The sequence below is a fragment of the Mus caroli genome, unplaced genomic scaffold (assembly GCF_978045245.1).
Source record: "Mus caroli unplaced genomic scaffold, Mus_caroli_1 scaffold_17, whole genome shotgun sequence".
Classification (NCBI taxonomy): domain Eukaryota; kingdom Metazoa; phylum Chordata; class Mammalia; order Rodentia; family Muridae; genus Mus; species Mus caroli.
The window spans coordinates 33,819,973-33,834,681 of NW_028227272.1; the positions used below are offsets into that span (position 1 = coordinate 33,819,973).

Sequence of the window (14,709 nt, forward strand, 5' to 3'; positions counted from 1 at the left end):
TTGCCTCCGCAGGCACTCACCCACATGTGGCATTCTCTCACACATACAAACATACACATAAAAAATAATAAAACTAAATTCTTAAGAACTTCTTACACAAGACTTGGGGATTCTGGGTGCCCATTTCCTCTTACATAGCTTGGATTCCAGGACAGTAAGCAAAGAAAAGCTTTTAGCAGTTGTTCAGAAAATTGTTTCTTGAATGTTTAAACAGTCTTCCTAATGTAAATATTATACCTCCAAGATAACACTGAAAACACACACACACTCTCTCTCTGGGGGGGGGGCAGTTAGCACAAGCATAAAACAGAATCAAGAGATAAGACAGAGAGATAAGAGGAGGGGGCAAGTTTGAACATAGAAGTATTCCTTTTCCTCCATGGAGGCAAGGCTGCCACCTCAGGTTTTAAAAAGCAAAAGAGGAGCCACTCACTACCAGTTTTTTAAAAATCAGGAATCAAATGTGGCAGCATGAATAGCAGATGTATTCCAGTGGACTGCAGCCCTCACTCTATTTGTGTATGAGGCTCTCCCGTTTTGTACACATACACACACACACACACACACACACACACACACACTCACACACACACACACACTCCACAGGGAAAATTAGCCAAGTGTTTAAATCATCCCCTATCTAAAGGAGACATCAAGTCACTCCCCAGAGTCTATTGTTTAAAACAAAAACAAGGCCCAAACCAAATAAAAATCTTCTTCATTACTGTGTACACCTGTTCTCAGGCTTGATGATGTTTTAGTTTAGATCATAGTACCTAGCAGGCTCAATTATAGAGAAAAGACAACAGTGAAACATTTTAGGTGTCCCTTTTCAGTTTAGCAACCATGCATATAAAGCCAAAGTGGTGGCAACTGATGGCAGCTGGAGTTAGGATTGAGGAGGACAAGCGTGCATGCTGCTGCTGCACACTCAGAACTCGGAAGATGGCATCGTTGATTCAACTTGGGGACATGAAGCTAGGATAAAGGACAGCCAACATGAACATAAATATGCAATTATAAATGCATACTGGCACTTAAACTCCAGGTCCCAACACTCCGAGTGGCTGTCTGCATATAGCTGAACTAGACACCTCCAGACTTGCTAAGGGACAGTCAAGTCTGTGGAAAGGGAAAGGAGAGAATTATCACTTGGTAGAAATCTGACAGTTAGGAAAGAGTTAACTAAACAAAAAGCAAAAGTTGAGGCTCAACCCAGAAATACAACAGTAAGAGAATGAGGAAAATATAGAATTACAGAAGGCAGGGAAGATGAACAGGCTGAATTACTAAGTGAGGAAGAATAACTCGAAGTGAGTAAGAATCTAGACAGTGACATGTCATTTGTTAACAGAGGTCATCATTACTATTCTGACAAATTTCAGTAGAGGTAAAAGGTGATTTATAGCATTTGCTGTTGAAACTACCATGATTTGCTCTCATTAAAGCTATTTGAACTCTAACAATGTGAAAACATAATACAATGTGAAAACATATTACGTATAATTTATCTCCTTATGCTTGTGATTATTTGGACAAATAAGAGATGGTGAATAAACACTTAAATTTGGATCAGACTGAATTAAACAGTTCTTTTTCATTGAAGTATACTTCTCTGTCATAAGAAATGATGATAAAGAGAGAGAAAATGGCTAATATATAGATGCTTTCTGAAAACCAGGCAGTGGTTGAGAGAGAAAGAAAATAGGAAAAGAATTCAAGATTTTTGTTTGATTACTTGAAAATACCAGATGCTTGTACATGACTCCAGTACAGGAAAAGATTCTAACTCTGAGGGAGAATTTGAAAACTAGAGGAAGTAGTTTAGGTAATGATGATAATTCTGTAAAAATTCAAGACTTTTGGGTTTGTGTAGTTTATGTAAATTACACTTCAATAAAAGTAAGTTTAAAAAAAAAAAAAAAACAACTCAAGCAAGATTGAGTTAAGAGTACTCCTCCACTAGCCGAGCAGGATGCCCAAAGGGAAGAAGGCCAAGGGGAAGAAGGTGGCCCAGGCCCCCGCCGTCGTCAAGAAGCAGGAGGACAAGAAGGTGGTCAACCCTCTGTTTGAGAAGAGGCCCAAGAACTTCGGCATTGGACAGGACATCCAGCCCAAAAGAAATCTATCACGCTTTGTCAAATGGCCCCGCTACATCAGGCTGCAGCGGCAAAGAGCCATCCTCTATAAACGGCTCAAAATACCTCCTGCCATTAACCAGTTCACCCAGGCACTGGACAGGCAGACAGCTACTCAGCTGCTTAAGCTTGCCCACAAGTACAGGCCAGAGACAAAGCAAGAGAAGAAGCAAAGGCTACTGGCCCATGCTGAGAAGAAAGCTGCTGGGAAAGGCGACGCCCCAACTAAGAGACCACCTGTCCTGCAAGCAGGAGTCAATATGTCACCACCTTGGTGGAGAACAAGAAGGCTCAGCTGGTGGTGATTGCCCATGATGTAGACCCCATGAGCTGGTGGTTTTCCTGCCTGCCCTGTGTTGAAAGATGGGGGTGCCCTACTGCATCATCAAGGAAAAGGCCAGGCTGGGATGCCTGGTTCACAGGAAAACACGCACCACTGTTGCCTTCACACAGGTTAACTCAGAAGACAAGGGTGCTCTGGCTAAGCTGTTGGAAGCCATTAGGACCAATTATAATGACAGATATGACGAGATCCGTCACCACTGGGGAGGCAACGTCCTGGGCCCTAAGTCTGTGGCTCACATTGCCAAGCTGGAAAAGGCAAAGGCTAAAGAACTTGCCACTAAATTGGGTTAAATGTACACTAAGTTTTCTGTACATAAATATAACTACAAAATTAAAAATAAAAAGAGTACAAGTGAATAGCATTAAGTTTCCTCCAAAATATTCAGGAAGCTATTGTTCACCAAATCCTAAAATTTTACTTCTTCAAATTCAAAGGAAGTTATTCTAAAAATATAACTGCATCATCAGCACTGCAGAATAAAGGAGGGAAATGGTGTATTCTATAATTAAATGAATAGATCATGGCTTGTTTTCTATTCTCCGTGTAATTCCAGTCCAGATGTAATGAATCCAATGACTGATACTGCACATGTAACAAATGTAGCCACTTGCCCACCATGCCTCTCTGAAGAGACTGCATTTATATATTCACATACGTGAATATATGTGTGCATGTGCATACATACACCAAATTAAGATGTAAATCGGTGTTCACAGTTAGAATTCTGGGTTGGTGAATTTCAACTGTCAACTTGACAAAACTAGAATCCCCTGGGAAGAGAGTTTTAATGAGGAATAATCTAGATCTGGTTGGCCTTTAGCCATGTCTGTGGATGTTTGTGTGTGTGTGTGTGTGTGTGTGTATCCTGAATGCTAATTGATGTAATAAGACACAACCCACTATAAGTAGAGCCATTCCTTAGGTTCTGAATGTATTAGAGGGAAAAGCTAGCTGAGTTAAAGCCATCAGGGCTGAGTTTATTCTCTCACTGCTCCTGGCTCAGGGAGAGATGTAATTAGCTGCTTGAGTTCCTGACTTGACTTTGCCAATAACTTAGGATTGTAACACATATCAATCTCTTCCTCCCTGTATTGCTCTGTTTGGTCAGGATATTTGTCATAGCAACTGAATTGAAACAATGACAAGTTCTATCAAAGTGCAGGTCTATAAACACAATACCACACAGTCAAATTACTTCAGGAAACAATTCATACTTACCTTGGAGACTTTACAGTACATATGAACCTATTGGAGACTAAAGGAAGTTATGCACTTAAGGAAACTATTTTTAATGTTTCCAAAACAATGTACAATTTTTCTATACTAATTTTACCATACACGCTTTTATTTCCCCACATAATTAATTTTATCTTATACAGTCACATTTTTAAAAGAGTATACTTTGAGATCAGTTAACTCAGAAAAATCCACAGATGGCAAATCCACATTACTAGATAATAGATACCAAAAGCTTATCTTTAGCCCATGAGGATAATGTTATAGAGGCCGATTGTGACTTTATACCTCGTCTGCTGCTTCTATTTTTAGGAACAGGAGAACTGAACAAAATAGATTATTATTTTTAACTTGTAACATCTTTATTAGATTCTAAAGAAGGAAACAACAGAAAGGCAAAGACAGTAAACAGAGATGGTTTGGAAGTCTCTGAAAAGAAAGGGCAATAAGATACTGAAGGAGGTAGAACAACCGAGTCCGGGCCGGGCGTGGTGGTGCACGCCTTTATTCCCAGCACTCGGGAGGCAGAGGCAGGCGGATTTCTGAGTTCGAGGCCAGCCTGGTCTACAGAGTGAGTTCCAGGACAGCCAGGACTATACAGAGAAACCCTGTCTCGAAAAAACCTAAAAAAAAAAAAAAAAAAAAAAAAAAAGAACAACAGAGACGTTGTGGGGAAAGTAACAAATAAGCAAAGTACTTCTCTAAAAATAGAAATTTACCAGCAAGAAACAACCTGCACCTCACTGAGATAAACTAAGGTTTAGTCTTCAGCTACAGAAGACTGAAGGTAGATGTTAAGGGGGAACTTTGGACTAAAAGGACATGAAAACATTGGGAATGAATGGAAAGAAGTAGATTTTCTGTGCTGTCTGTCCTTGAGAGGCATGTATCTGACATAGCCATGGGTATTTACTTGTTTTTGAGTTTTGCTAGACGACAAGAGATTAGGAGCTCTGGGTAATTTTCTGGACAGTGAGAGTGTGAGGTTCCTGAGGCTGTGGCCTGCCATTGTCCTTACTTGAATTTTCCCAGCCAGGAGTCAGCAATCGCTGCTCCCAAGATGGGGGTGAAATAGCAGAGGCTGCTGAAGGCATGGTAGACAGATGTAGACGTGTCTTCATTCCAGTGCAGGAAGTACAAGAAATACAAGGTCAGCACAGCTGGGTGGAGAAGGGAGAAAACAAATGGGAGACACAATAAGATAGATGCATTAAAATGATTCAAAATATATTTGATCTCTGGGTTCAACAGGTGACCCCGGCCTTTGGCACTGTTATTAGAGAAATAACTGGGTGATGACTGCCAGGCAGTAGAAGCAGGACCCATGGGAACAGTGAAAGCAAATGAGGCATGCTGGCTACACAAATACAATACTCATCCCTTCAATCTCTGTGCACCTGTAGCATCGTTTAGACGGTGAGAAGTTAGCACAGTGATTCCTATGGCCCTTCCTCCCCTCCTTCCCAGCAACAATAAGGCTGAATGGGACTTACAGGATGAAGGCTTTCTCTACTTGTGTTCTTATATTAGTTGTGCATTGTTCCTAAGGGCCTTTTTAAATCTTAACCAGCATGAGTTATTAAATAAAATTTTATGAAGCATTTACTATCATGGCCAGAGGAAAAGATCAGTTTATACAGAGGCAGAAATGATTAGACAAAGTGCATGAAAGGAGGCCAGGCTGCTATAAACACAAGCAGGGAAGGCTCTGGGGGCACAGAGTTACCTTTCATGCCATAATAGGAAAATCGCTCGCAGAATTCGTTCACCACAATGAAGGCGATGCTGAGTGGGTAGCTAGAGCCGAAGAGCTTCTATTCAACGAAAAAGCAAAGGTAGGCGCATGAGCACTTTCCCTATTTAAACTACATAGTTACTCTACAACTAAAATATATCTTCAAATGTACATATACGTAGAAGCCCAACCTCCCACTAAGCTCCACCTCCCACTAAGCTCCACCTCCCGCTAAACTCCACCTCCCACTAAGCGCCACGTCCTCCTAAGCTTCACCTCCTGCTAAGCTCCACCTGCTAAAATTTCTGCTGGCTCCCAATGGCATCTCCATGGGGACCAAACCTTTAACACAGTTAGTCTCATTTTGCCCAGGCTGGCCTCTTCTTTAAGATCTTCCTGCCTTGGGCTCCCAAAGAGCTCAGGTTGCAGGTGAACCCCACTATGTCCGGATAAACTCATCCCTAAATTGTTGTCATCAGTTATCACAAAGCAGTGGTCTCTTCATAGTGTTGTCATATGTTGTCATGACATATGTAGTGGTCTCTTCATACGTTCTCATACTAATCATGCTTATATTACTGGTGTGGGGGGTAAAAAGTTCAAACTTACTTCATCCATTATTAATATGGGACTAGCCAGACATTCCTTGATCAGAACACGCTCACCTCCCCACAGTATCTTAATAAAAGCCTATGGCTCTAGGCAAGAGGATGATCATAATTATTGCTAAGAATAAATTGAAAAGGTAGCCTCAGGAGCACGTGATATCCAGGCAGTCAGAGCCAGATGCCACTCTCTCATTTAGCTCTACTACAGGGACTGGCCGGTCCCATCTGCCATGGTCACCGTTCTGGGGGAAATCTTGACAATCTGATGACTTCTCTTTCATGGTTTGCAAGACCCAGGCATAGAGTTCAAAGTGGTGGCCAGGCACTCCTAAACATAAGCCGATTGGTCACCTTAACTCTGGGAAGAAAATTCTGAAATCCTATGAAATTAAGTGTCTACCTTTCCTACTAGTATGCTTACGTATTTGTATTTATGTACATATGTGTTTGTATATGTGAGAGCTTAAGTATGTGGGTGCCTGCAGAGACCAGAAAAAGATGTTGGATCTCCTAGAGATGGAGTTACAGGTTGTTGTGAGCTGTCGGACTTGGGAACCAGGAGCCAAACTCTGGTCCTTTGAAAGAACAGAAAGTGCTCTCAACTGCTGAGCCATCTCTCCAGCAACAAGATTTTCATTTTCAAGCTGTACATAAGAGTAACTGTGCTATTTCATGCATTATGTAAAATAGTAATATCACATTTTATTTTAAATCTCTTTCTACACAATAGCGCCACTAACATGGAAAGGGGACAAAGATCATCTATCCTTTGAGACATTCAAACATTAACATTAGATTTATATTAGCTCTTATTTCCTCTCTAACCACCCTTAACAAGATATGATAAACAATATATAAAAAAAACTTAGTCTGCCTTTTATCCATGTGGATATGAATAAATCACCTTCCTACATACATGTTACTGCATGATAACAACTTGATTGAAAGATGCACTGAGTTGAAATTATTACCTTTGCAGCTCCCATTCTGAGAACTATGTAACATAGAGTTTATTTAACATTAGCGGCATACACCCTCACTAATTGGATTAACATGCAATCCTTACTGAAGTGACACCAGTACTCCGCTCTGTGTTTCAATTCTGTTACTTCAAAGAACTCAGAATCATCCTGACCTCATGGTTGACACTAAGAACTCAGCAAATAATTGGTTATTATTACTGTAGCCTTTCTACAAAGAGGATTTTACTATGATATGAGAATCGAACAAGGCGATACATTCGGAAGTGCTTTAACGAGTATGTAATACAAAATATTATTCTTTGTTCCTCTATCCAACCTCCCACTTTAAAGTAGGGACACTTAGTAACAGAGAGTGGGTCTATTCTGAAGCTTTTTTGGTGTCCAAGAAAAGAAGGCTCTGCACACAAGGGGAACTAAAGGCTGAGTTTTGGTATTGGTAAGGAAAGAACAATCACGCACAGTTCTCCAGACAGGAATGCTTGCCAAGTCTCCCTGGACATTCAAAGTGCTTTTTCTCCCCCAGGGAATATGCAATGAAATAGAGCAAAACTCTGGGGCCCAACTGAAAAAAAAAAAAAAATCTGGCTAACCCACCCTGTTGCTTCCTTCCCAAAACAGAAGAGTCTAGAATTAATTTTCAGGTGAATTCTAATTCCAAGTAGTTTTTCTGCTCTAAGACAGTTCAGCACAAAGTTCCAACAGCCAACGAGAAACTTCAAAAGGCTTCCATATGCTGTTACTGTCAGAGACAAACCGAACTTCGGGACTCACCGGAGTTGACTTCTTTGGAGGGCTTGGAGGTCCAGGCAGCATCTCTTCAGTAGAGACAGGTGAAAAGAGCGTTTCCTTGGACTCATTTTTCTGGAAAGGATTCATGGCTGGCTCCTTACTCTCTCTCTCCTCAAGCATTTGGCTTCAGTAGGCAGCTAGGACTGCTGCCAGCCTACAGTGAAAAGGGGGACTAGGGGGAGGAGGGATGGCTACAGCAAATAGGTTTAACCCTGTGGGTGTCAGTTTCAGTGGCTGCCTGCCTTAGAGCAGAACTTGAAGCTATAGGAAAAGAGAGGGGCAGCACGCTGATTGTGCCAAAGGTAAGGCATGGGGAAGTGAGAACAACACGTCACAAGTCACGAGATGAGAAGAAACAGTGCTAGAGAATCGATTAGGGTTATCTGTTTGAGAAAAATACCTCTGCAAATGAGTGCTAGATAGTACTCAAGAATGCAGCATCTTGGCTCAGGTATGCCCTGCAGGTCCTGAATCTGATTTCTAATGATATGGGGGGTGGGGGTAGGGAGAATACAACAGAAGGCTGATTTCAGGTTAATAATATCTGCCATTATTGGGCACTTATTATGTGCCATGTTAATGTATATGCGTTATACATATATGTATGCATACATACCTTTGGTTTTCATACATTTTACTGCTATCTTTATTATACTACAATTATTGTTCCAAGAAATCAGGAAACTTATCTAAAAATCACAGGGCCACTAAAGTGGCAGATCTGGAATTTTCACTATGCAGAAACAGATAGGAAAAGCAGAGACAGGTATCAGCAGTCAGTCTGCAGGTCGTGCAGGTATGGAAGCCACAGAAATGGAAACGCAGGGAGGCTAGGAAGTCAAAATGCTGTGAACAAGAAGGAAAGTCATCACAAAATTGAATCTGAGAATAAGAATGATCCGGGCTTGGGTTTTCAACATCATAACATTCAGCTAGAAAATCCTGTAAGTAAAAAATACAGGGTTAAAGAAAATGACAGGGGAAAAAAAGAGTCGGTAATGGCCCTTGCTAAAGTCGCTTTCTGTATTTTCAATTTATCTCTTCAAAAAATCAGTTCATTAATTCATTCCTTCATTCATCCATTCAGAAATAAAATTTAACATGTGCAAAAAATTATAAATGCTTTCTAGGTATTATTGCAAGCATTAAATGTTCTTAACTTTCAGTGGATGGATTTTATTCTGACTCTAGAATACTAAGTCCCTTGTCAGACAAGCAATTGGAATACACATTGTGACAATAGATACATTATACCCTACATTGAATTGAATGTATATAAAATTGAAAGTGTAGTACCATAAGAAGGACACATGCTCCACTATGTTCATAGCAGCCCTATTTATAATAGCCAGAAGCTGGAAAGAACCCAGATGTCCCTCAACAGAGGAATGGATACAGAAATTATGGTACATTTACACAATGGAGTACTACTCAGCTATTAAAAAGAATGAATTTATGAAATTCCTAGCCAAATGGATGGACCTGGAGGGCATCATCTTGAGTGAGGTAACACAATCACAAAGGAACTCACACAATATGTATTCACTGATAAGTGGATATTAGCCCAAAACTTAGGATATCCAAGATATAAGATACAATTTGCTAAACGCATGAAACTCAAGAAGAATGAAGACCAAAATGTGGACACTGTGCCCCTTCTTAGAATTGGGAACAAAACACCCATGGAAGGAGTTACAGAGACAAAGCTTGGAGCTGTGATGAAAGGATGGACCATCTAGAGACTGCCGTATCCAGGGATCCATCCCATAATCAGCTTCTAAACGCGGACACCATTGCATACACTAGCAAGATTTTGCTGAAAGGACCCAAAGATAGCTGTCTCTTGTGAGACTATGCAGGGGCCTAGCAAACACAGGAGTGGATGCTCACAGTCAGCTATTGGATGTATCACAGGGCTCCCAATGGAGAAGCTAGAGAAAGTACCCAAGGAGCTAAAGGGATCTGCAACCCTATAGTTGGAACAACATGATGAACTAACCAGTACCCCGGAGCTCTTGTCTCTAGCTGCATATGTATCGAAAGATGGCCTATTCGGCCATCATTGGAAAGAGAGGCCCATTGGACTTGCAAACTTTATATGCCCCAATATAGGGGAATGCCAGGGCCAAAAGAATGGGAATGGGTGGGTAGGGAAGTGGGGGGCGCTATGGGGGACTTTTGGGATAGCATTGGAAATGTAATTGAGGAAAATATGTAATAAAAAATATTAAAAATTAAAAAAAAAGTGTAGTACCATATATCACTGATGTAAAAGCATTGGCTTTCACTGTGACATTCCCACACATGCACGTCACACGGTCTGAATGAACACAGTTTCCTTGCATTACCTTCCTTCTCCCCTTGGTGTGTTACTTTTGCTAACCCAAATCGGTAAGAGAAGCACAAAAGAAAGGGGGAGATATTGCCAAAGGTTACAAAGGACATTTTCCACACCTTGGGGTTACACCCTGAGCACTAACCCACCAAGTCAGGCAATGTCAAGATGAGTGATTTCAAGATGGTGAATGCAAGAAAGGAAACTGAGAACGAAGAACAAGGAAAAGAGGACAATGTAGGGGAAGAAATATGAGCAAATTAAAATACATACATATATGAAAAATTTTAAAAATGCATTATTTTCTATGTTAACTAAGAAAATAGTAAATTGAGGAGGAGGAAGAGGATAGAAAACTCTATGGCCTTCTTTCTTGCAAAATTCTTACATTATCCATTTGAATGACTTTTCAACAAATGAACCTTTCCCCCCCTAAACTTTAACTCGGACTTTGACCAGGTTCTCTCAAGTTCTATTGTAGTTTTCATCTATTTTCTCTTCCACCAACCTTTACCCAAAGAATAATCCAGTTTTACTTCTGCCTAGAACATTAATGATTAATCTGTAGTTATTCTTTTAGGAAATATTGCCTTTCCCGACCTAACTCAGTTAAATACTGAATCTAAAATAGGCAGAACTTTCTGGTCAGGTTACCTAGTAGAGGCACGAGCGTAGTGTAGACTTATTAAGTTACACGTTTCCCTTGCCTTGGCCTTGAACTTCTAGAGGGTGTTTACTTCAGAAGAACAGATGAAGTAGCATCCATATGCACCAACTCACGCACAGCCAGAGGTCCCTGATCGCCGGACTCTAGAGCATGAACTTTGGTTTTCAAACCAATTTCTATGAAATTTGTCTTTTTGTGAGACAAGGTCTTACTGATCTTCTTACTTAGCCAAGGATGGCCTTGAATGTCTCTGATCCTCCGACTTCTACCTTCAGCATGCTGAGCGCTGGGAGTCCAGGAATGAGCTGCTAGCTCATTTCAAGTTTATGTAGTGCTGAAGACTGAACTCAGTTCAGGGTTTTGTGAGTGCTAAGCAAGCACTCTACCAACTAAGTCATAGCCCAAAGCCTGAAGTTTATCTCTGGATAATGGCAATACAATAACAGCATTTATTCACAGAATCAAATAATATCAGAGATATAAGGAATCGGAACCATTCCTTAGGTAAATTCAGCTTCTCTGATGCTAAGAATCATCTAGAGCAATATCATATTAAGATGCTTGCTTATACTCTTGTTTCTGGTAGGTCAGCCTGAAACAGAAGGGTAAAAGTCCAAGAGATATATAAGAGAAAACATCTTTGACATAGAATTAATATTAAACCCTTCAGAGATAAAAAGGACAATAGAAATAGAAGAATCTGAATATCAGAATCAAACATCAATGACAAAAAAAAAGGATATTTGTGACTTCTGTGATATGACAGCATGGAGTAAAGTTTTCAGTTATTTGTAGAAATGAGCTCTAAAATAAGTTGTCAGAGAAGCAAATATAAAATTAAAAATAAATGTGTGTTTAATAATGTCCAAAATATAAGAATCAGCCCCCCACAAAATTGTATTTAATTATCAGCAACAAATAAATAGATAAGGGATCTTAGAATACCAATCTTAGTAACATAAGAAGTATCATGAAACTTAGTAACATGAAGATATCAAGCATTAGTGAAAGAAAGAGAAAATGAAAGATTTGAGTTTATGAAGGCATGACATAGTCATGATTTGGAAGACCCATATTATGAAAATGTCAGTAGTCCCTTGTACCTGGAGAGAAAGATCCCAGTAGGTTTTAGGAATGTAAAAAAATGACTACTTGATTTTTATAATTCAAGCAAAAATTTAAAAAACCAGGAATAACACAGTACATCTGTAGAGGATTTGAACTACCCAATTAATACCTGTTATGAAGTTAATTACAACAGAACAGCCACAAAGATAGACAAGACAATCAATGGAGCAGAACAGAATTCAGAGAAAGATCCACATATACAAAGGTAATCTTGCAGTGTGAGGGTAGGGGGAGAGTTAGAGCGCTTTCAATAAATACACCATTTGGATATGCTTATGGAGAACAGTATTTTTTCCTTATACCAAAAAAATAAATTAATTCTTCATAGGTTGATGACTTAAATATTAAAGTCAAGATCAAAGTTTTTGAAATCAAGCATAAGAGATTTGTTTGTGCCAGTCGTGGTGGTGAACGCCTTTAATCCCAGCACTCGGGAGGCAGAGGCAGGCAGATTTCTGAGTTCAAGGCCAGCCTGATCTACAAAGTGAGCTCCAGGACAGCCAGGGCTATACAGAGAAACCCTGTCTCGAACCCCCCCCCCAAAAGAGAGAGAGAGAGAGAGAGAGAGAGAGAGAGAGAGAGAGCGAGAGAGAGAGATTTGTTTGTAACTGTGGAGTAAGCTAATATTCTTGAAGACTACTCTTCATAAATTCAGGATTTAAATAATAAAAGAAAAGAAAAATGAGATACATAATCCTAGAATTAATGAACAGTTTGCTAGAAGATACCATTGAAAATGAAAAAGTACATCCCAGTGGGAAAAAATGTTCATAATGTATCTAGCAAAAGTGATGTGTCCATACTCAAAAATTCAATTACAGATGATTAATAAAAAATGGTCAGGCCGGGCGTGGTGGCGCACGCCTTTAATCCCAGCACTCGGGAGGCAGAGGCAGGCGGATTTCTGAGTTCGAGGCCAGCCTGGTCTACAAAGTGAGCTCCAGGACAGCCAGGGCTACACAGAGAAACCCTGTCTCGAAAAGAAAAAAAAAAAAAAAGGTCAAAAGGAACAAACAGATGCTTCCCAAACAGTCAATAAATCTGTGAACAGGTTATCAATTATATGGGTGCAAATGCAGTATAATTGATATGAGCCATGAGTTAAATTCATCTGTAAGAGAATAATACATAGAAGGGAGATTGCTGGGCCAAAAGAAATGATTTTGAAATTTTCGAGTGATCTATCGTTTTCTTTGCCCATTTTTCTTTATTGAATTGTTATCCTTTGTAAATCTGTAAGATATATTTGAGTATTATTGATATTCACACTGCCATCCTTTGTCTTGCAAATGTCTTTTTTTTAATTGAATCCATGGGCTTTTGAAATTAAATATAACTTTTAACATAGTTGCACAAGTCATAAGCATACAACTTTATTTATTTTTACACATGTGAAATTCACACAGCTACCTACTACACACATGAGTTAAAAAATACTTATAATAGCACTTCATTGCTGGAAGTTCTTCGAAGAATAATACCCATTGCTTGCCTCTGCCTCCCAGACAAATTCTCCTCCACCAGAGTAACCACCAGTCTTCCATCATTGTGGATTTTATTTGCTTTGACTGAGTTTCACATAAATAGGGTAACGCTGTTTGCATTTTCTGTGTCTTATTCCCGTTACTTGATACTACAGTGGTGAGATTCCTCTATGTTGTTGCCCCATGCAAGTTTTTCTTTCCTTCTATTTCATCAAATTTACCATACAAATATATCACTTTAGTTAGCCATTCTACGTTGACGGAGACTTGAGTGGTTCTAGCTTTCATGTCGGCGATTGTCAACTTAGTTTAAACAGGAAATCGCTTCCCAGAATCACCTTCTCTGTAAGGCTCTAGGCTTTACATGGGAGTCAGGAAGTAGAAATGAAGTAGCACATCTATTGAGCGTCAGATTGGGCAGCAGTTGTAACTTGCTGAGCTGAGCTGAGCTGAGCTGAGCTGAGCTGAGCTGAGCTGAGCTGAGCTGAGCTGAGCTGAGCTGAGCTGAGCTGAGCTGAGCTGAGCTGAGCCTCTCCTGATGGATCTGGAAGTATAGCACAGTATATCTGCAGTACACACTGCTTCTAAGTCTTTCGGGGGTTCTTTCCCTTAGTTTCTTTAGAGTGTGATACTATGATATACATACTTTGGTTTTCATCCATGACTCTTAGCTCATCGCTCCTGTAATTTTGGCTCATTGCTCCTGAAATTCTCAAAGTCTTTTTTTTTTTTTTTAGTTATCTTAAATTTATTTATTTATTTAATTTAATTATTTATTTTTATTTATTAGGTATTTTCTTCATTTACATTTCCAATGCTACCCCAAAAGTCCCCCATACCCTCCCATCCACCCCCCTATCCACCCACTCCCACTTCTTGGCCCTGGCATTCCCCTGTACTGAGGCATATAAAGTTTGCAAGACTAGTGGGCCTCTCTTTCCATTGATGGCCGACTAGGCCATCTTCTGATACATATGCAGCTAGAGACATGAGCTCCGGGGTACTGGTTAGTTCATATTGTTGTTCCACCTATAAGGTTGCAGATCCCTTTAGCTCCTTGGGTACTTTCTCTAGCTCCTCCATTGGGGGCCCTGTGTTCCATCCAATAGCTGACTGTGAGCATCCACTTCTGTGTTTGCTAGGCCCCGGCATAGCCTCACAAGAGACAGCTATATCTGGGTCCTTTCGGCAAAATCTTGCTAGTGTGTGCAATGGTGTCAGCGTTTGGAGGCTGATTATGGGATGGATCCCAGAGTATGG

At 40.2% G+C, this 14,709-nt stretch overlaps 1 protein-coding gene across 1 annotated transcript in view; it reads right to left on the reverse strand.

The window, feature by feature from the left end:
• Slc15a2 (solute carrier family 15 member 2) overlaps positions 1 to 8,151 on the reverse strand; it is a 31,546-nt gene extending 23,395 nt beyond the window's left edge. The window contains exons 1-3 of the mRNA XM_021184678.3: positions 7,818 to 8,151; positions 5,447 to 5,534; positions 4,739 to 4,880 (exon numbers count right to left, since the gene is read on the reverse strand). Of these exons, the coding sequence (XP_021040337.1) occupies positions 4,739 to 4,880; positions 5,447 to 5,534; positions 7,818 to 7,955 (368 nt within the window). The 5' untranslated portion in view covers positions 7,956 to 8,151. The remainder of the gene's footprint in view (positions 1 to 4,738; positions 4,881 to 5,446; positions 5,535 to 7,817) is intronic.
• Between the last annotated feature and the right edge of the window lie 6,558 nt (positions 8,152 to 14,709).